The sequence below is a fragment of the Bufo gargarizans genome, chromosome 8, assembly GCF_014858855.1.
Source record: "Bufo gargarizans isolate SCDJY-AF-19 chromosome 8, ASM1485885v1, whole genome shotgun sequence".
NCBI classification, from domain to species: domain Eukaryota; kingdom Metazoa; phylum Chordata; class Amphibia; order Anura; family Bufonidae; genus Bufo; species Bufo gargarizans.
The window spans coordinates 179,205,911-179,228,555 of NC_058087.1; the positions used below are offsets into that span (position 1 = coordinate 179,205,911).

Consider the following 22,645-nt stretch of genomic DNA (forward strand, 5'->3'; position numbering starts at 1 on the left):
TACCGCCCCAGCAGATCCAGATACCACAGTGCAGCACAAAATGCCGCCCCAGCAGATCCAGATACCACAGTGCAGCACAAAATGCCGCCCCAGCAGAACCCGATACCACAGTGCAGCACAAAATGCCGCCCCAGCAGATCCAGATACCACAGTGCAGCACAAAATACTGCCCCAGCTGCACCAATACCACAGTGCAGCACAAAATACTGCCCCAGCAGAACCAGATACCACAGTGCAGCACAAAATACGGCCCCAGCAGAACCCGATACCACAGTGCAGCACAAAATACTGCCCCAGCAGAACCAGATACCACAGTGCAGCACAAAATACCGACCCAGCAGAACCAGATACCACAGTGCAGCACAGAATACCGCCCCAGCAGAACCAGATACCATAATGCAGAACAAAATTCCGCCCCAGCAGAACCAGATACCACAGTGCAGCACAAAATACCGCCCCAGCAGAACCAGATACTACAGTGCAGCACAAAATACCGCCCCAGCAGAACCAGATACCACAGTGCAGCACAAAATACCGCCCCAGCAGAACCAGATACCACAGTGCAGCACAAAATACCGCCCCAGCAGAACCATATACCACAGTGCACCACAAAATACCGCCCCAGCAGAACCAGATACCACAGTGCAGCACAAAATAGCGCCCCAGCAGAACCAGATACCACAGTGCAGCACAAAATACTGCCCCAGCAGAACCAGATACCACAGTGCAGCACAAAATACTGACCCAGCAGAACCAAATACCACAGTGCAGCACAAAATACCGCCCCAGCAGAACCAGATACCGCAGTGCAGAACAAAATGCCGCCCCAGCAGAACCAGATACCACAGTGCAGCACAAAATACTGCCCCAGCAGAACCAGATACTACAGTGCAGCACAAAATACCGCCCCAGCAGAACCAGATACTACAGTGCAGCACAAAATACTGCCCCAGCAGAACCAGATACCACAGTGCAGCACAAAATACCGCCCCAGCAGAACCTGATACCACAGTGCAGCACAAAATACCGCCCCAGCAGAACCTGATACCACAGTGCAGTACAAAATACCGCCCCAGCAGAACCTGATACCACAGTGCAGCACAAAATACCGCCCCAGCAGAACCAGACACCACAGTGCAGTACAAAATACTGCCCCAGCAGAACCAGATACCACAGTGCAGCACAAAATACCGCCCCAGCAGAGCCAGATGCCACAGTGCAGCACAAAATGCCGCCCCAGCAGAACCAGACACCACAGTGCAGTACAAAATACTGCCCCAGCAGAACCAGATACCACAGTGCAGCACAAAATACTGCCCCAGCAGAACCAGATACCACAGTGTAGCACAAAATACCGCCCCAGCAGAACCAGACACCACAGTGCAGTACAAAATACTGCCCCAGCAGAACCAGATACCACAGTGCAGCACAAAATACCGCCCCAGCAGAGCCAGATGCCACAGTGCAGCACAAAATGCCGCCCCAGCAGAACCAGACACCACAGTGCAGTACAAAATACTGCCCCAGCAGAACCAGATACCACAGTGCAGCACAAAATACTGCCCCAGCAGAACCAGATACCACAGTGCAGCACAAAATACGGCCCCAGCAGAACCCGATACCACAGTGCAGCACAAAATACCGCCCCAGCAGAACCAGATACCACAGTGCAGCACAAAATACTGCCCCGGCAGAACCAGATACCACAGTGCAGCACAAAATACCGCCCCAGCAGAACCAGATACCACAGTGCAGCACAAAATACCGCCCCAGAAGAACCAGATACCACAGTGCAGCACAAAATACGGCCCCAGCAGAACCCGATACCACAGTGCAGCACAAAATACCGCCCCAGCAGAACCAGATACCACAGTGCAGCACAAAATACTACCCCGGCAGAACCAGATACCACAGTGCAGCACAAAATACCGCCCCAGCAGAACCAGATACCACACTGCAGCACAAAATACCGCCCCAGAAGAACCAGATACCACAGTGCAGTACAGAATACTGCCCCAGCAGAACCAGATACCACAGTGCAGCACAAAATACCGCCCCAGCAGAACCAGATACCATAATGCAGAACAAAATTCCGCCCCAGCAGAACCAGATACCACAGTGCAGCACAAAATACCGCCCCAGCAGAACCAGATACTACAGTGCAGCACAAAATACCGCCCCAGCAGAACCAGATACCACAGTGCACCACAAAATACCGCCCCAGCAGAACCAGATACCACAGTGCAGCACAAAATACCGCCCCAGCAGAACCAGATACCACAGTGCAGCACAAAATACTGACCCAGCAGAACCAAATACCACAGTGCAGCACAAAATACCACTCCAGCAGAACCAGATACCACAGTGCAGCACAAAATACTGCCCCAGCCGCACCAATATCACAGTGCAGCACAAAATACGGCCCCAGCAGAACCCAATACCACAGTGCAGCACAAAATACTGCCCCAGCAGAACCAAATACCACAGTGCAGCACAAAATACCGCCCCAGCAGAACCAAATACCACAGTGCAGCACAAAATACCGCCCCAGCAGAACCTGATACCACAGTGCAGCACAAAATACCGCCCCAGCAGAACCTGATACCACAGTGCAGCACAAAATACCGTCCCAGCAGAACCAGATACCACAGTGCAGCACAAAATACTGCCCCAGCCGCACCAATATCACAGTGCAGCACAAAATACAGACCCAGCAGAACCAGATACCACAGTGCAGCACAGAATACCGCCCCAGCAGAACCAGATACCATAATGCAGAACAAAATTCCGCCCCAGCAGAACCAGATACCACAGTGCAGCACAAAATACCGCCCCAGCAGAACCAGATACTACAGTGCAGCACAAAATACCGCCCCAGCAGAACCAGATACCACAGTGCAGCGCAAAATACTGCCCCAGCAGAACCAAATACCACAGTGCAGCACAGAATACCGCCCCAGCAGAACCAGATACCATAATGCAGAACAAAATACCGCCCCAGCAGAACCAGATACCACAGTGCAGCACAAAACACCGCCCCAGCAGAACCAGATACCACAGTGCAGCACAAAATACCGCCCCAGCAGAACCAGATACCACAGTGCACCACAAAATACCGCCCCAGCAGAACCAGATACCACAGTGCAGCACAAAATACCGCCCCAGCAGAACCAGATACCACAGTGCAGCACAAAATACTGCCCCAGCAGAACCAGATACCACAGTGCAGCACAAAATACTGACCCAGCAGAACCAAATACCACAGTGCAGCACAAAATACCGCCCCAGCAGATCCAGATACCACAGTGCAGCACAAAATGCCGCCCCAGCAGAACCAGATACCACAGTGCAGCACAAAATACCGCCCCAGCAGATCCAGATACCACAGTGCAGCACAAAATGCCGCCCCAGCAGATCCAGATACCACAGTGCAGCACAAAATGCCGCCCCAGCAGAACCCGATACCACAGTGCAGCACAAAATGCCGCCCCAGCAGATCCAGATACCACAGTGCAGCACAAAATACTGCCCCAGCTGCACCAATACCACAGTGCAGCACAAAATACTGCCCCAGCAGAACCAGATACCACAGTGCAGCACAAAATACGGCCCCAGCAGAACCCGATACCACAGTGCAGCACAAAATACTGCCCCAGCAGAACCAGATACCACAGTGCAGCACAAAATACCGACCCAGCAGAACCAGATACCACAGTGCAGCACAGAATACCGCCCCAGCAGAACCAGATACCATAATGCAGAACAAAATTCCGCCCCAGCAGAACCAGATACCACAGTGCAGCACAAAATACCGCCCCAGCAGAACCAGATACTACAGTGCAGCACAAAATACCGCCCCAGCAGAACCAGATACCACAGTGCAGCACAAAATACCGCCCCAGCAGAACCAGATACCACAGTGCAGCACAAAATACCGCCCCAGCAGAACCATATACCACAGTGCACCACAAAATACCGCCCCAGCAGAACCAGATACCACAGTGCAGCACAAAATACCGCCCCAGCAGAACCAGATACCACAGTGCAGCACAAAATACTGCCCCAGCAGAACCAGATACCACAGTGCAGCACAAAATACTGACCCAGCAGAACCAAATACCACAGTGCAGCACAAAATACCGCCCCAGCAGAACCAGATACCGCAGTGCAGAACAAAATGCCGCCCCAGCAGAACCAGATACCACAGTGCAGCACAAAATACTGCCCCAGCAGAACCAGATACTACAGTGCAGCACAAAATACCGCCCCAGCAGAACCAGATACTACAGTGCAGCACAAAATACTGCCCCAGCAGAACCAGATACTACAGTGCAGCACAAAATACCGCCCCAGCAGAACCAGATACCACAGTGCAGCACAAAATACTGCCCCAGCAGAACCAGATACCACAGTGCAGCACAAAATACCGCCCCAGCAGAACCAGATACCACAGTGCAGCACAAAATGCTGCTGCCCGCACCACAGTATGAAACTCTCATTCTCCTGCGGATGGAAATACAGTTGAATTCAGGTGGGTCCTTTCGGATGCCTGTGCCTGATCCTCCTACATTAATTAATGCTGAGAGCATCAGATTTTTATATACCTGGCCGGCGGCCATGAGGAAGGCTTGGGCAGCCTGCTGGGTATTGGCCCACAAGGAAATTTCCCAGTCCGCCCATGTGTGCAACCATCAACCTACCTCGATCTACTCTCTACTAGTGTTGATCACAAGTATTCAAATTGTGAATTTCTATCGCGAATATCGGCACTTCGAGAATCCGCGAATATTTAGAATATAGTGATATATATTTGTAATTTCGAAAATTCTAGATTTTTTTTAATCAGTACACATGATCCCTCCCTGCTTCTAGCTTGTGGGGCAATGAGAAGGCTGCAGTATCTTTGACTTTAGGAGTAGTGTTGATTGCGAATTTTTCAACTGCCAATTTCCGCAATCAAGAAAATAATGACTGGAGATAACGAATTCTCGAATTCGTGAATATATGGCAAATATAACGAATTTGAATATTGCCCCTGCCGCTCATCACTAATCTTTACCTGATGACAAAATCCATCTGTGGCAGGAGAGGAGGGCACTTACCTGTGACAGCTCCAGATACAGACAGTTGTCACATCCGAGCGTCCCAGCCATTGCATTTTTTATTTTTTTTTGCATTAAACATTAGGAAGGCGCTACTGTCCATATGGAGGGATACACGGCCGCTTAAAGTACTAATACACTGACAGATCAGCCAGGCGATTGTCAGGAGATCACTCCTCGCTATTACATGCAGCGATCTCCTCCTCAGTGTAAGGCAGCAGAGCATCTATTACACGGCGCGATCTGCTGCCGGCAAACCAGGATTTTTTTTAACATGCTAAAAGATCCCAATTACCCCAAAGAGTGTTTAATCGTTTATCGGGTAATCGGCGATAGTATTACACTGCCAGATGGTCGCTAATGAGCGTTCATACGATCATCTGAGCAATAATCTCCCCGTGTAATAGGACCATTAGGCCTAGTTCACACTTCAGTGATTTCTATCAGTGATTAGACACGACCGTTGTTTTGGTCCGCATCCGAGCCACAGTATTTGCGGCTCGGGTGCGGACCCATTCACTTCAATGGGGCTGCAAAAGATGCGGACAGCACTCCGTGTGCTGTCCGCAAAAAAATATAACCTGTCCTATTCTTGTCTGTTTTGCGGACAAGAATAGTCAGTTATATCAATGGCTGTCCATGGCGTTTCGCAAACTGCGGAACACACACGGACGCCATCCGTGTTTTGCGGATCCGCAATTTTAGAACCGCAAAACACACAACGGACGCGTGCATGAGGCCATTGTGAGTCAAAACCGGTCAAAAACACAGCAGAGGTGCAGATCTTTCCCTTATCTTTGTGTACGCTTCTGGCTCACAATCACTGATGGAAATCACTGACCAAACACTGAAGTGTGAACGAGGCCTCGCTGAGGCGTGAATGTAAATGACCCCATGAGGTCCTACTGATGATGCTTCACTCCTACACCAGGATATACAGGACATTCACACCAAACGTATGGCGTCCCCGGGGATGTTTTATTTCTATTATATATAATTGTAGAGATCTGATTAAAGGGAGTCTGCCCCCAGGAAGGTCGCGGGCACAAGAGGCACAGCTGGCGCATAGGGCTGCAGTAAACTAATATTTTAGTAATCGAGTATTCTATCGATTATCACAGATCTCAGCCACAGATAAGCCCTCCCCCCCCCAGTCAGCCTTGCCCTCAAATCAGTCCCCCCATGCCGCTAACCCGCAATCAGACCGCCTGCCACCATGATCACACCCTCCCTTGCTGCAGTGCAATCAGAGCCAGACCCCCATGCCATCCATTGCCATGTCCCTCAGTGCCCCCATGATGGCACTGCCATCAGCCCCTCCATGTCATCCAGATTGCCATGATGTCCCCCTTCCCCTGTGCCTCCATGCCATCCACCATGTCCCCCACTCCCCCAGATCAGCCCCACCATGCTAAACCACAGGTGCCCCCATTAATCCCTCTCCATCCCCCCCAACTCCCTATCATATCTCCTTATACATGTCAAATCACAGCCTGGTGCCCCAATTAAACCGTCTCCCCCCGCCGCCAATAACATGCCATTGCCAATTCACAGGTGCCCCCATTTTCCCCATGGCCCGCCGCTGCTGCTAACTTTATACTTACCTTTAATGGCAGTGCGGCGTGCGCTGGCACATGGAGTCCGCAGGAGACGCGTCTTCATCCCAGCATGTACTGGGACCTGACGTCACACATATCGGCAGCCAGCGCACTGATGATGTGTGTACGCAAGGCCCTGCAGCGCGGCGCCGAGTCGGGACTCGGGAGGCTACTGGTGCAAAGCAAAACTGGGTTAGTTGCCCATAGCAACCAATCAGATTCCACCTTCCATTTTCCAAAGAAGCTCTGAGAAATGAAAGGTGGAATCTGATTGGTTGCTGTGTGCAACTACACCAGTTTTCCTTTACACCGGTTTGATAAATCTCCCCCAGTGTCTTACAGAGCTAGCTCATATGAATATAATACCTTTGTGTCATTCTGGCGGAAAAAATACTTTTAACCCATATGCAAATTAGCTGTTAAGTGCACTGAGGGAGGGCCCAAGACACTCCGTGCAACCTTGCTCCTCCTCCTTCCTATTCCAACCCCTCCCTTTCCTTCTTGATTGACAAGGTCAGGGTCCTGCATAGTCCTCTCACCTGGCCCTGTCAATCCAGAAAAAAAGGGAGCACTCTGCTGGCAGTACTATTTATGGGGGCACTCTGCTGGCAGTACTATTTATGGGGGTGCTTTGCCGGCAATATTATTCATGGGGGTACTCTTCTGGCAGTAGTATTTATGGGGACGCTCTGCTTACAGTACTATATATGGGAGCGCTCTGCTGGCAGTACTATTTATGGGGGCTCTCTGCTGGCAGTACTATTTATGGGGGTGCTCTGCCGGCAGTACTATTTATGGGGGTGCTCTGCCGGCAGTATTATTTGTGGGGGCACTCTTCTGGCAGTAGTATTTATGGGGACGCTCTGCTGGCAGTACTATATATGGGAGCGCTCTGCTGGCAGTACTATTTATGGGGGCACTCTTCTGGCAGTACTATTTATGGGGGCACTCTGCTGTCAGTAGTATTTCTGGGCTCACTCTGCTGGCAGTACTATTTATGGGGACGCTCTGCTGGCAGCACTATATTTATGGGGGCACTCTTCTGGCAGTACTATTTATGGGGGCACTCTGCTGTCAGTAGTATTTCTGGGCTCACTCTGCCGGCACTGCTATTTATGGGGGCGCTCTGCTAGCACTGCTATTTATGGGTCTCTCTTCTGACAGTAAAATTTATGGGGGAGCTCTGCTGGCAGTATTATTTATGGGGGCGCTCTGCTGGCAGTATTATTTATGGGGACACTGCTGGCAGTATTATTTATGTAGGGGCTCTGCTGGCAGTATTATTTATGGGGCGCTCTGCAGGCAGTATTATTTATGGGGTGGCTCTGCTGGCAGTACAATTTATGGGTATATTCTGCTGGCAGTATTATTTATGGGGGTGCACTGCAGGCAGTATTATTTATGTAAGGGCTCTGCTGGCAATACTATTTATGTGGGGGCTTTGCTGGCAGTACTATTTATGGAGGTTCTCTGCTGGCAGCATTATTTATGTAGGGGCTCTGCTGGCAGTATTATCTATGGGGGCGCTGTGCTGGCAGTATTATTTATGTAGGGGCTCTGCTGGCAGTATTATTTATGGGGGCGCTCTGCAGGCAATATTATTTATAGGGGCGCTCTACTGACAGTATTATTTATGGGATGCTCTGCTGGCAGTATTATTTATGGGGACGCTCTGCTGGCAGTATTATCTATGTAGAGGCTCTGCTGACAGTATTATTTATGGGGGTGCTCTGCTGGCAGTATTATTTATGTAGGGGCTCTGCTGACAGTATTATTTATGGGGGCGCTCTGCAGGCAGTATTATTTATGTGGGGGCTCTGCTGGCAGTATTATTTATGTAGGGGCTCTGCTGGCAGTACTATTTATGGGGGTGATCTGCTGGCAGTATTATTTATGGGGGCGCTCTGCAGGCAGTATTATTTATGGGGGCGCTCTGCTGGCAGTATTATTTATGTCGGGGCTCTGCTGGCAGTACTATTTATGTGGGGTGCTCTGCTGGCAGTATTATTTATGGGGCGCTCTGCAGGCAGTATTTTTTATGGGGGTGCTCTGCTGGCACTATTATTTATGTAGGGGCTCTGCTGGCAGTATTATTTATGTAGGGGCTCTGCTGGCAGTGCTATTTATGTGGGGGGCTCTGCTGGCAGTATTATTTATGGGGGTGCTCTGCTGGCACTATTATTTATGTAGGGGCTCTGTTGGCAGTACTATTTATGTAGGGGCTCTGCTGGCAGTACTAATTATGTAGGGGCTCTGCTGGCACTATTATTTATGTAGGGGCTCTGTTGGCAGTACTATTTATGTAGGGGCTCTGCTGGCAGTACTAATTATGTAGGGGCTCTGCTGGCAGTACTATTTATGGGGGTGCTCTGCTGGCAGTATTATTTATGTAGGGGCTCTGCTGGCAGTACTATTTATGTGGGGGTGCTCTGCTGGCAGTATTATTTATGTAGGGGCTCTGCTGGCAGTATTATTTATGTAGGGGCTCTGCTGGCAGTACTATTTATGGGAGCACTCTCCTGGCAGTATTATTTATGGGGGCGCTCTGCTGGCAGTACTATTTATGGGAGCACTCTCCTGGCAGTATTATTTATGGGGGCGCTCTGCTGGCAGTACTATTTATGGGGGCGCTCTGCTGGCAGTATTATTTATATTTAGTACAATACTGGTTATTATGGTGGCTCACCTGGTCGTTACCAAGTGTTGGGTGCTCAATGTCTATGTGATTCGCCCAATCAGTAAAGTACAATGTAATATATCTGTATAGACAGACTCTCCTCACCGGGTCGTACGCAGAAAAAATATTTATTACTAAAATGCATAAAAACAAATGTGAAGATAAACAATGCTGATAAAAATATTTATAAAAAATATACATAAATAAATACATTGTGTATTTATACAAATATGGATGCACAAGGTCCTTGAAGTATGGGAAAATTCTTGTAAAGTATAATTTATCGGGGCACTCTCTTGGCAGTACTATTTATAGGGGCACTCTTCTGGCAGTATTATTTATGGGGGCGCTCTGCTGGCAGTATTATTTATGGGGGCACTCTGCTGGCAGTGCTATTTATAGGGGCGCTCTGCTGGCAGTATTATTTATGGGGGCGCTCTGCTGGCAGTATTATTTATGGGGGGTGCTCTGCTGACAGTACTATTTATAGGGGCACTCTGCTGGCAGTATTATTTATGGGGACACTCTGCTGGCAGTACTATTTATAGGGGCACTCTTCTGGCAGTATTATTTATGGGGGTGCTCTGCTGGCAGTATTATTTATGGGGGTGCTCTGCTGGCAGTATTATTTATGGGGGGTGCTCTGCTGACAGTACTATTTATAGGGGCACTCTGCTGGCAGTATTATTTATGGGGACACTCTGCTGGCAGTACTATTTATAGGGGCGCTCTGCTGGCAGTATTATTTATGGGGGGGTGCTCTGCTGGCAGTACTATTTATAGGGGCACTCTGCTGGCAGTATTATTTATGGGGACACTCTGCTGGCAGTACTATTTATAGGGGCGCTCTGCTGGCAGTATTATTTATGGGGGGTGCTCTGCTGGCAGTACTATTTATGGGGGCGCTCTGCTGGCAGTATTATTTATGGGGACACTCTGCTGGCAGTACTATTTATAGGGGCGCTCTGCTGGCAGTATTATTTATGTGGGCACTCTGATGGCAGTACTATTTATGGGGGCACTCTGATGGCAGTATTATTTATGGGGGGTGCTCTGCTGGCAGTACTATTTATAGGGGCACTCTGCTGGCAGTATTATTTATGGGGGCGCTCTGCTGGCAGTACTATTTATGGGGCGCTCTGCTGGCAGTATTATTTATGGGGCGCTCTGATGGCAGTACTATTTATGGGGGCACTCTGATGGCAGTATTATTTATGGGGGGTGCTCTGCTGGCAGTACTATTTATGGGGGCGCTCTGCTGGCAGTATTATTTATGGGGACACTCTGCTGGCAGTACTATTTATAGGGGCGCTCTGCTGGCAGTATTATTTATGTGGGCACTCTGATGGCAGTACTATTTATGGGGGCACTCTGATGGCAGTACTATTAATGGGGGCACTCTGCTGGCAGTATTATTTATGGGAGTGTCTCCTGGCAGTATTATTTATGGGGCGCTCTGATGGCAGTACTATTTATGTGGGCACTCTGATGGCAGTACTATTTATGGGGGCACTCTGATGGCAGTACTATTTATGGGGGCACTCTGATGGCAGTACTATTTATGGGGGCGCTCTGCTGGCAGTATTATTTATGGGGGTGCTCTGCTGGCAGTATTATTTATGGGGGCACTCTGCTGGCAGTACTATTTATAGGGGCGCTCTGCTGGCAGTATTATTTATGGGGGCACTCTGCTGGCAGTATTATTTATGGGGGCACTCTCCTGGCAGTACTATTTATGGGGGCGCTCTGCTGGCAGTATTATTTATGGGAGCGTCTCCTGGCAGTATTATTTATGGGGGCGCTCTGCTGGCAGTATTATTTATGGGGGCGCTCTGCTGGCAGTATTATTTATGGGGGCACTCTGATGGCAGTACTATTTATGTGGGCACTCTGATGGCAGTACTATTTATAGGGGCGCTCTGCTGGCAGTATTATTTATGGGGGTGCTCTGCTGGCAGTACTATTTATGGGGGCACTCTGATGGCAGTACTATTTATGGGGGCGCTCTGCTGGCAGTATTATTTATGGGGGTGCTCTGCTGGCAGTATTATTTATGGGGGCACTCTGCTGGCAGTTCTATTTATAGGGGCGCTCTGCTGGCAGTATTATTTATGGGGGCACTCTGCTGGCAGTATTATTTATGGGGGCACTCTCCTGGCAGTACTATTTATGGGGGCGCTCTGCTGGCAGTATTATTTATGGGAGCGTCTCCTGGCAGTATTATTTATGGGGGCGCTCTGCTGGCAGTATTATTTATGGGGGCGCTCTGCTGGCAGTATTATTTATGGGGGCACTCTGATGGCAGTACTATTTATGTGGGCACTCTGATGGCAGTACTATTTATAGGGGCGCTCTGCTGGCAGTATTATTTATGGGGGTGCTCTGCTGGCAGTATTATTTATGGGGGCACTCTGCTGGCAGTACTATTTATAGGGGCGCTCTGCTGGCAGTATTATTTATGGGGGCACTCTGCTGGCAGTACTATTTATAGGGGCGCTCTGCTGGCAGTATGATTTATGGGGGTGCTCTGCTGGCAGTATTATTTATGGGGGTACTCTGCTGGCAGTGTTATTTATGGGGGTGCTCTGCTGGCAGTATTATTTATGGGGGTACTCTGCTGGCAGTGTTATTTATGGGCGCTCTGCTGGCAGTATTATTTATGGGGGCACTCTGCTGGCAGTACTATTTATAGGGGCGCTCTGCTGGCAGTATGATTTATGGGGGTGCTCTGCTGGCAGTATTATTTATGGGGGTACTCTGCTGGCAGTGTTATTTATGGGGGTGCTCTGCTGGCAGTATTATTTATGGGGGTACTCTGCTGGCAGTGTTATTTATGGGCGCTCTGCTGGCAGTATTATTTATAGGGGCGCTCTGCTGGCAGTATTATTTATGGGGGCGCTCTGCTGGCAGTATTATTTATGGGGGCGCTCTGCTGGCAGTATTATTTATGGGGCACTCTGCTGGCAGTACTATTTATAGGGGCGCTCTGCTGGCAGTATTATTTATGGGGGCGCTCTGCTGGCAGTATTATTTATGGGGGCGCTCTGCTGGCAGTATTATTTATGGGGGCACTCTGATGGCAGTACTATTTATGGGGGTGCTCTGCTGGCAGTATTATTTATGGGAGCGTCTCCTGGCAGTATTATTTATGGGGGCGCTCTGCTGGCAGTATTATTTATGGGGGCACTCTGATGGCGCTGTCATTACATATGGGCATATTATCCGTGCACTATATGGCAGCACTGTGGTGACGTCTATAACGGCTCCTGTCACACGTCTGTGGTATTATTATCACATTATATCAGACGTAAGATTTTCCTCTAAACAAATCACCACTTTTTAATAAACCTCCGTAGGAGCCGTGGCAATACCCTTCTATAAGAAGCCAGTCACACTGTCACGGTTTGCGTTGCCGCAGATACCGCTGGCTGCCCCTCCCCCTGCCTATCGGTCCTCAGCACGGCTTTTGTCCGTTTGTCTTCCTAACCGCTGCCAATAAAGCTTGTTCACCCTCCCCAGGCCTTTTAAATCGCCAGCCTCCCATGCTGCTCCGCGGCAGGCGGCTTTGGAATTTAAATCCTAGCAGCCAATCAGGAGAGCGCATTCTGCTTCAAAACCAACGGCGGCAGCAGGGCCGGGAGCAGAGGGATTAAAGGGCCGTCAGGAGCAGCACGTCAGCCCCGCAGTCTCCGCACAGTGTTCGGTGTAGTCATGGCCCAAGTGGACGTCAGGACGGCTGCGCAGACAGCCAAGCCCCCGGGGGTGTCCGCGGTGAAGGAGATCCCCGAGGTCCTGGTGGATCCCCGCACCCGGCGCCGCTACCTCCGCGGACGCTTCCTCGGTAAAGGCGGCTTCGCCAAGTGCTATGAGATCACCGACCTGGCCAGCCGGGAGGTGTTCGCCGGGAAGATCGTCCCCAAGTCCATGCTGCTGAAGCCCCACCAGAAGGACAAGATGACCATGGAGATCGCCATCCAGCGCAGCCTCTCGCACAAGCATGTGGTCGGCTTCCACGGCTTCTTCGAGGACAACGACTTCGTCTACGTCGTGCTGGAGCTCTGCAGGCGGAGGGTAGGAGGGCTGGGGGGACTACAGGTCACAGCATGCCCCACTGGCTATGGAGCCTAGGGGTAACTGGCACCAGCAACTCTGTATGGGGGACTACAGATCCCAGCATGCCCCCAGCTATGTAGAGCTTAGTGATGACACCAGTGACTGGGGGACTACAGATCCCAGCCATACCCCCACTCCCTCGCTATGACACTAGCATTGCTATATGATGGGGGGACTACAGATCCCAGCATGCCCCCAGCTATATAGATCCTATGGTGGACTACAGATCCCAGCATGCCCCCAGCTATATAGATCCTATGGTGCACTACAGATCCCAGCATGCCCCCAGCTATGTATAGCCTAGCGCTAACTGATACTAGCAGCTGAGGACTACAGATGCCAGCATGTCACTACACTTCTGTGCCCTATGGATCATGCTATCTAGTAGTAGGGGCACCAGAAGGCCCAGCATGCCCTACAAAGCTAACTAATACAGGGTTCTTGGTGCAGGTAACGGTTCTCCCTTTGTGTGCTGGTTCCAGGCGGACTACGGATCCCAGCCTGACCTTGTATAATGATTGACAGCTTGGTGCTGCAGCAGTTGTTTCCACTTCCATTGGGGGATTATTTATGGGGGGGGGGGGGGGGGGGGGTCTGGTGTTGGTTCTAGAACCTGGTTCCGTCCATGGCCTGAGGCTCAATAACAGTTCACACAGCTGGCCCTGCTCTCTGCTGCCACCCGCTGGCCGCTTCCCGCACTGCAGCTCGGGACCGTTTAGTTCTCTCCTCCCTCAGTCCTCAGCGTCCTCTCCCTCCCCCGGGGCCCATTCTTGGTCACTGCTCCCACATTTCTACCATGTTTGTCACTATTTGGCATAAAGTACAGCAGGGGATGCTCAGGGTAGTAGTTGGAGACCACAGATTTGGTTATTTTCTTCTCCTGGGTCTTGACTCCTGTTTCCTTGTACAGTCCTTACTGGAACTCCACAAGAGGAGGAAGGCGGTGACGGAGCCGGAGGCGCGCTACTACCTGCAGCAGACCATCCAGGGCTGCCAGTATCTGCACAGTACCAAGGTCATCCATCGCGATCTGAAGCTCGGGAATCTCTTCCTCAACGATGAAATGGAGGTCAAGATAGGTAAAACCGGGGCTCCCCTTTATCCTGCGCAGGGATCTGTCAGTAGGAGTTGTCAGTGCCCCTGTGCTAATGGCATATTTGGTTGGGCATTACGTTCTGCCCTCCCAAACATACAGGACAATACAGCGCCACATACCTTACATCCAGCGACGCCTCCTCTGATGTAGCCCTTCTCGTTCCTCCTCTTCTCCATTGGAAGCGGACCGCCATGATGGTTTCTACCCGCCAAGTCTCAGCAGAGTTTACCACACATCTTAGATTACTCACTTTTCTGTCATGTTCCAGGTGCCCCAACATTAGTATCCTGTTGCTACCCCCAATACTGTGCTCCCGATGCCCTGAATAGTACCCCCCCATAGTAACAGTACTCCTAAAAGTACTACCAATGCCCTCATTACTATAGTGCCTCTACAGTGATAATGCTCCCTGGCAGTGCCTGTTGGTAGTAGTGATCCCCCATATTGTGCCCAATCATTCCCCCTACAACCTCCAGTAGTAATGTCCCAAAAGTGGTAATAAGGCGTCCAGTAGAACCCTATTAGTAATACGGCCCCTATAGTGCTCCCACTAGTTGTATTGCCCCCTGTGAGTGGCGGTTCCTGTGCCCACCGCACTATTCAACTGCATCTCTGTCCTGAGTGATACGGTGGTGTTTGCAGTAGGGCAATACTTCCGGGGTCCTGGGCAAAAACACAGGACCTAAGTCCCAGATGTCCTGGCCTAGCGATGCCAGGGGCAGCCCACCCCTGCACTGGCTCGTGGCATTTGCCCACTGGGCTGTCCGGCCCGGTTTGTCACTTTAAAAGTATAACTCCCTGATGGCGTCAGTCTGCTGGGGGTTGGTTTTGTAACGGTCTGCAGAGGGGATGCTTTATTATAGTCTGGGTGGTCGGACCTTCACGGATGTCAGATACCTCCTTATACCCGGAATACCCCTTTAATCATAGATTTATCTTCTCAGGTGATTTTGGATTAGCGACCAAGGTAGAATTTGATGGGGAGCGAAAGAAGACCCTTTGTGGGACCCCTAATTATATCGCTCCTGAAGTTTTGGGCAAGAAAGGACACAGTTTCGAGGTGGACATCTGGTCCTTAGGATGCATCATGTAAGTAGGTGCAATGGGCATATACATGGCGGGTGGTCACTGTACTGAGAGCCATATGTTACTTAGAGGGTGTCTCCAATTTACGGCAAAGAAGGCACCTTCTGCTTCTGGAGCCATGGGTGGTCACGCGTACTGGCATCCCCTGCCGTGACTTTGGCCCACAATATCCTATCTTTCGATGAATGTAGAAAATGCAGGATAGATGCAGTCGGCCTACGCCTAGCCCTCCTGTAGGTGTGATTGAAAGACTGCTTGGGTGCCACCTTGTGGCTGCCTGAAGAATTACACTGTGGTGACATCTCTGTCCTGGCAGGTACACGCTGCTGGTTGGTAAACCTCCCTTCGAGACGTCGTGCCTGAAGGAAACTTACTTGAGGATTAAAAAGAACGAGTACTCCATTCCAAAGGTGAGCGAGCGGCATCGGGCCCTGGGTATTCACACCGCAGTTTCAGCACGGAGGGCAGACTTGCTGATGTAATGGTGCAGCACCTTGTAAGATTTAGTCGTTTATGTGGTCCCCGCTGTATGGTGTGCATGTCAATCCACCTCCAGTCACTTCTATGGGACTAGGATGAGGTTGTTCAGCAAACTCTGCTGCAGGACCTCTGCTGGCCAGGTTGAGCATTGCAACTCCCATTGCAGTCAGTGGACAGATGCGTCTTCAGAACGGTGCAAACAAATGGAACACTTTTGATGTAAAGACCTTTTCGTGGGGGGGGGGGGCGGGCATGGCTCTTCCACTAGGGTCACCATTGAATTTGCACAGAACTGGGTCTACAGTGCTTGCTGCAGCTAACCTTTTCTATTTCTTCCAGCACATTAACCCGCTTGCCGCCGCCCTCATACAGAGGATGCTCCGCTCAGACCCCACCACCAGGCCCACGATAGATGAGCTGCTGACGGATGAGTTCTTCACCAGCGGTCACATTCCCAGCCGCCTGCCCACTACCTGCTTGACCGTACCCCCACGATTCTCCATAGCACCTAGCACCATTGATCCAAGCGTTAGGAAACCCCTTACTGCTATAAATAAAGGTAGGTCCCCATCACTGTAGGTCTTCAGCCCCTGTAAATCCATGACGCTGGTCTTGGTCCATCTAACATGCTGTACTGGTTCCAGGCCAGGACTCTCCCATGGTAGAGAAACCTGCACTTGCCAAGGACGAGGATATGGTGCCCCCAGAGTTGGCGGAGCCTGCTGACTGCTACCTGTCTGACATGATGGTGCAGCTCACCAGCGTCAATGCTGCTAAACCCTCAGAGTTGGCTGAGATTCGTCAAGGTAAGGGGCGTCCATTGGCCGGTCTGTTTCTGCCACGTGTGACTATAAAGGACACTGTCCTAACGTTGCGCTCACTCTGCAGATGAAGCGGAGGATCCGGCCTGCAACCCCATCTTCTGGATCAGTAAATGGGTGGATTATTCTGACAAGTATGGCTTAGGTAGGTAACACCCTGCAGCATCCCCAATCGTGGTCTCCACAGACGTCGCCCATCAGTCCATGTCATGGGCCCCTTTGTTCCCTCCAGGTTACCAGCTCTGTGACAACAGCGTTGGCGTTCTGTTCAATGACTCGACCCGACTGATCATGTACACCGATGGCGACAGCTTACAGTACATAGAGAGGAACAACACTGAGTCCTACATGAATGTGCGCTCCTACCCGTCTGCTCTGACCAAGAAGGTAAGCCTATGGTGTAGCAGAACCACCTGCCTGCTGTGCTGGCGATGGCAGTGGTTGGCTCATGTGCTGGAACTTTTGATTGGGCTGTGACCCTTTTATTGTACCAATCAATTTGCCATTGCCTTGGCGCACTCTTTGCACTAGCGGTCAACAACCATGTTGCCGATCCACAGGCGACTGGAGTGAAGAGCGGCTGTTTAGGTTCTATTCCAAAGGGGTTGTCCAGGAGTTACTATTGGCCATTGATATATGATCAGCTGGGTGTCAGACGCCCACCATCACCTTTTTCCAGTTGGCTGTCCGGTAAAGCGATTGCAGGAACCAGCTCCATCCACTGCACGAGCTATGTAGTTCTGTTAGCTACCCCGTTCCAGCTTACTGGTGGGGTGTCGGACCCCTGACAACTGCGTATTGATGGTCTATCCTGAGAATAGCCCATTGGTAGTAAAATTCTGGAAAACCCCTTTAAATACAGGGGTAGATATCAAATTAGGGAACTTGTAATGTACCGACACCTCCTCACCAGCGCTGTGCTGATGAAGCAGAGGTGTTGTGCGTCAATGCACCCTGAACTTGTGCTTTATGTATAGTGCATGCACCCTATCCTGATGGACAAGAGTCCTGGACTCTTCTCCTGGTAAGTTTGAATTTCACTTGCTCTTCTGCGGGGCCGGCTACGGACAGTATTCAGACCCTATACACAATCTACCTAACGGCATACTGGGGGGTTAGTAGCCCCAAACCAGCTGACGGGGGTCCCTTTAAATACTGTCCTACAGCCTGGCTTGGGACACCCCTCGTAACCAGCTTAGAGGTGGGCCAGCCATTGCCTGCGTAGAAATAGTTGCCGTATTGTAACTTGTGCAGACGCTGACCCCCATCTTCTTGCTGCCTGCAGATCACACTACTGAAATACTTCCGAAACTACATGAGCGAGCATCTGCTTAAAGCGGGTGCCAACATCACCCCTCGGGATGGAGATGAGCTGGCTCGCCTTCCCTTCCTGAGAACTTGGTTCCGGACAAGAAGCGCCATTATCCTTCACCTGAGTAACGGAACGGTCCAGATCAACTTCTTCCAGGTGAGTCCGTAAGGAAGGTGCTTGTTCAGACACTGCAAACGCTTGAGGGTCCTAAACCATTGGTTATAACGCCAGGATGTGCCATAAGCTTATGATCAGCAGGGCTCTGCCCTTTGTGCCACTGGATATGGACCGGACATAGGATCAGTGGGGGCAATGTCTCCTTAATTCCTTCTGATCAGCTTTATTGCATCACTTCTTACAGTGGCGGGGAACCCCTTTAAGCTTGATCCAGTCAAGTTGCGGGTTGCTCCTTAGGTTTTAGCAATATTGCCTTCGTCCAGCTGATGTGTCCTTGTATCTGAGACGTTGGTGGCAGATCGCTAGGATACTTTGTGGAAAGGGTGAATGACGGCAGCACTCGGTGTCTTCAGGAGTATGGAGGTTTTATTCACCAATTGTGACATTTCGACTTTAAAGAGTCTTTCTCTTGCTTGAGACTCTGAAGTCGAAACGTCGCACAGTTGGAGACTAAAACCTCCATACTTCTGAAGACTGAGCGGTGCGGTCCTTCACCCTTACTACAAACTGTCTGGAGCTCAACACCGATGGCACCGCCACCATATTGGTCTGAGTAGTGCTGTCTTTCCTTTTGGATTATATCGCTAGGATATGCCATCAATGTCAAGTGTGGGTTCCACCTGCAGAATGGGACCCCCAAAAGTGATTGGAAAGCAGCTGTGCATGCGTGGGGTGCGCTCCATTTCTATGTGACTGCTGAATATAGTAGAGTGCAGTCACTGGGCTACTTTCAGAACTCCCATAGCAACTAATGGAGTGGGCACTGTACAAGCGCTGCCAGTGCTCCATGTGATGCCTATGGGAACGCCAGAGATGGCCGAGCCAGTGCTCAGCTATTCTCGGCAGTCCCATAGAAACTAATGGAGGGTGGCTGTACATGCCCTGTGCGCTCTTCACTTTCAAGGGCCTGTCTTGGAGGTAGGGCCCCTCGCCTATCAATACAAAGTACTCCGTTTCCGTTCAAAGATGGAAAATGTCCTATTGCCCGTGACTCACGTTCCATGGGTCCGCAGAAAAAACGGAACACTACAGAAACGTATATCTTCCGTATCGTTCCATTTTTGCGGAAACATCTATTGAAAATTTTATGCCTAGCCTAATTTTTTCTATGAAATGTATACTGTATATGCCATACGGAAAAAGCCATACGGTCGTGTGAAAGAGGCCTAAGGCTCCATTCACACATCCGCAATTCTGTTCCGCATTTTGCAGACCCATTAATTTCTATGGGGCTGCACGATGTGCGGCCCGGATCTGGAAATGTGGACCTGCAATTCCAATCCCGAAAAAATTGAACGGGTCCTATTGTCTGCAATTGCAGACAAGAATAGGCACTTTCTATTAAGCGCTGGTGATGTGCAGTCTGCAAAATGCACACGGATGTGGGACCCTATGGGTGATGTCCTGCAGAGGACTGAAACGCAGCGCTGAATCGGAGAGGTTAGATTTTCAACCTCCCTGCGACTTGCCTCGCGAACACTTTCACCCTGGACAGCCCCTTAACTAGATCTCCATTTGCAGGATCACACCAAGATCATCCTGTGTCCCCTCATGGCTGCGGTATCGTACATTGATGAGAAACGGGAGTTCCACACGTACAAGCTGAGCCTCATAGAGGAATTCGGCTGCTGCAAAGAACTGGCGAGCCGGCTGCGTTACGCCCGCACGATGGTGGAGAAACTGCAGAACACTAGGTCTGGAGCCGCCGTACACGTTAAGGCCTCTGCGTAGCTGGACTACAGAAAAATGGACGCCGTCTCCTCTGCGTCGCTCCCGGGGCGCTGAAGTCTTATGTATGATAGTAGGAGTCTAACACAGACCCGGGCGGCAGCAGAAGTTTTTTTTTTTTATGCCAGAACCGAGAAGTTGTGTATTAAACTAGATGTCTAACTTACCAGACTGTACGTTCATTACTCTGATCTGCATGTGCACTTACTGTTAGTGCGGAGCGCGACTTCTGTGTAACTGGTTATCACGAACCTGTCACTTCTCAATGAGCCTGTCTGTCTCTTTTCAATGTCAGGTTTTTATGTAAAATATCAGATTTATAACTTTTGTATATTAATGAGATTAAAGTTCTTTGTTTATGTATACGGAGCCTTGTCTTATGCCGGTGTGAACGAGTCCTTGGATCTTTTAGGTGCCTCGTAAGGGAATGGTAGTCTTCTGATTGAAGGGGTTTCTTGTTTTACACTGACCTGTCCTCGGGGGTAGGTATCAGTATCTGATCGATGGGCATGACAGGAGTTAGACCCCCATCGATCAGCTGTTGACGGAAGCCGTGCGTTCACTGGAGCTCCAGTAAGCCACACAGCAGTTCAGCCCCATTCACCTGAGTGGTATGGAGCTGCCTCTGGGCCACATGACCAATGGCCTAAGGGTACTTTCATACTAGGGTTTTTCTTTTCCGGCGCTGAGTTCCGTCCTAGGGGCTCTATAGCGGAAAAGAACTGATCAGTTTTAACCCCATGCATTCTGAATGGAGAGAAATCCATTCAGGATGTCTTCAGTTCAGTCTTTGACTGTTCAGGACTGAGAACCGCAGCATGCTACAGTGTTATCTCCGGCCCAAAAAACAATACCGACTCTGGCTTTTTTTTTTTTTTTTTCTATAGTGCTGGATCTGTCCTTCCAGTCTGCATGCACAGATTGGTAAAAATGTGAAAAAGTAGAGACTGTATGACAAATGGACAGACTGATCCGTCCTTGCAATGCATTTGGTGAGATGGATCCATCTACAAATGCTGTCCAGTTGCATGCAGGCAGTTCTGGTGCCGGAACTGCTTACTGGATCACTCTGCCACAAGTGTGAAAGTAGCCTAAGGTGCTTATAGGAGCGCTGTAGCCACCTCAAACAGCTCCTTCTGTTGGACCCCCCCCACCCGGTCAGATACTGACTACCTATGCTCAGGATAGCTGAAGTACCAGGGGTCTTCTGACTGTTCTATGTAGGTTGTCTAGAAAAATTCCTGACGTATCATAGTTTCGATGGAAGGGTCTGGGTGCCAGGACCCAAAGTGAGCCAAATCTGCACCTTGGAGGTTAGGATGATATATGGTTTGTCTAATGCTCCTGTGGAACAAGCAAAGGGAGTGTATTGCAGCAGAAGGTGCACGGTGGGCTAAGCTACAATGATCACTGGGGGTCTCTTCAAAGACCCATACTGATCAAATATGAAGTGTTGCAGCCCTTTTCAAAGATAAATTGGAACACAGCTTTTAAGGGGTTTTCCTCTGCTTCAGATTGTTGGGGGTCAGACACCCAGCCCCCTACTGATGAGCTGCCAGAAACTATATGATGGACAGAAGGCTCCATCCATGGTGTAGTTTCCTTGCACTTGAATAGGAAGTGAGCTGCCGTCCCCAGACATGGCCACTGCCGTAAATGGAGCCCTCTGCCTCCAGCTCCATCAATTGGATACTGATTGACTTGGAGGATAGGTCAGTAACCTGTAAGTACCAGGAAATCCGAGTAGCCGTACCCTTATAGGACGTGTACAATATTCATCAGACCCAGAATGCAGTATATCGACCCCCACACCAGTCGGTGAAGGAGGGTATGCCTCAAGGTGGCCGTGTATGGTGGTGACCCAAATTTCCCTGGGAGTGGGGAAACGTGTCCAATTCTATTCTCCAGGAGATGAGCGGCTGCTTGAAGTGTCTGGCGGCCTCTTATTCTCTGGCTGGAAAAACATGCACTAGGCCGATGTGTGGGGGTCAGGAGGAATTGATGTTGGGGGAACAAGTGGAACGCCGTGTGAAGTGTGTGGGCAGCTTTAGATTTGATCTCCCATGACGCAGCAATTGGAGATGAGCGAATGTCATATTTTGAAATTCGTTCACGCTTCATTTGGTAGATGGATTCCCATAACGCAATGCCTTTAGAGTCATTCCGTCATAATGGAAGTCTATGGGCTGCAAAAATGGATCATGCAGGGAAGTCCTCTCCTGCATAACTGTACGGATCCAGATTATGACAGAATGAATAACGAAATGCCTCTAAAGCAGGGATGCGCAACCTGCGGCCCTCCAGCTGTTAAACTACAACTCCCATCATGCCCTGCTGGGTGTTGTAGTTTTTCAACAGCTGGAGGGCCGCAGGTTGGGCGTCCCTGCTTTAGGCTACATGCACACGACCGTATGTGTTTTGCGGTCCGCAAATTGCGGATCTGCAAAAAAAAAAA

At 50.3% G+C, this 22,645-nt stretch overlaps 1 protein-coding gene across 1 annotated transcript; it reads left to right on the forward strand.

Annotated features, from left to right (window-relative positions):
- Window positions 1–13,003: 13,003 nt before the first annotated feature.
- On the forward strand, window positions 13,004–20,553 carry LOC122944958 (serine/threonine-protein kinase PLK1). Its single transcript, XM_044303721.1, has 10 exons — window positions 13,004–13,448; window positions 14,401–14,569; window positions 15,531–15,675; window positions 15,989–16,082; window positions 16,492–16,711; window positions 16,797–16,958; window positions 17,041–17,118; window positions 17,206–17,360; window positions 18,259–18,441; window positions 19,984–20,553. Exons 1-10 carry the CDS (start codon window positions 13,089–13,091, stop codon window positions 20,191–20,193), a joined length of 1,776 nt encoding a protein of 591 aa, XP_044159656.1. The 5' UTR covers window positions 13,004–13,088; the 3' UTR covers window positions 20,194–20,553.
- Window positions 20,554–22,645: the final 2,092 nt, after the last annotated feature.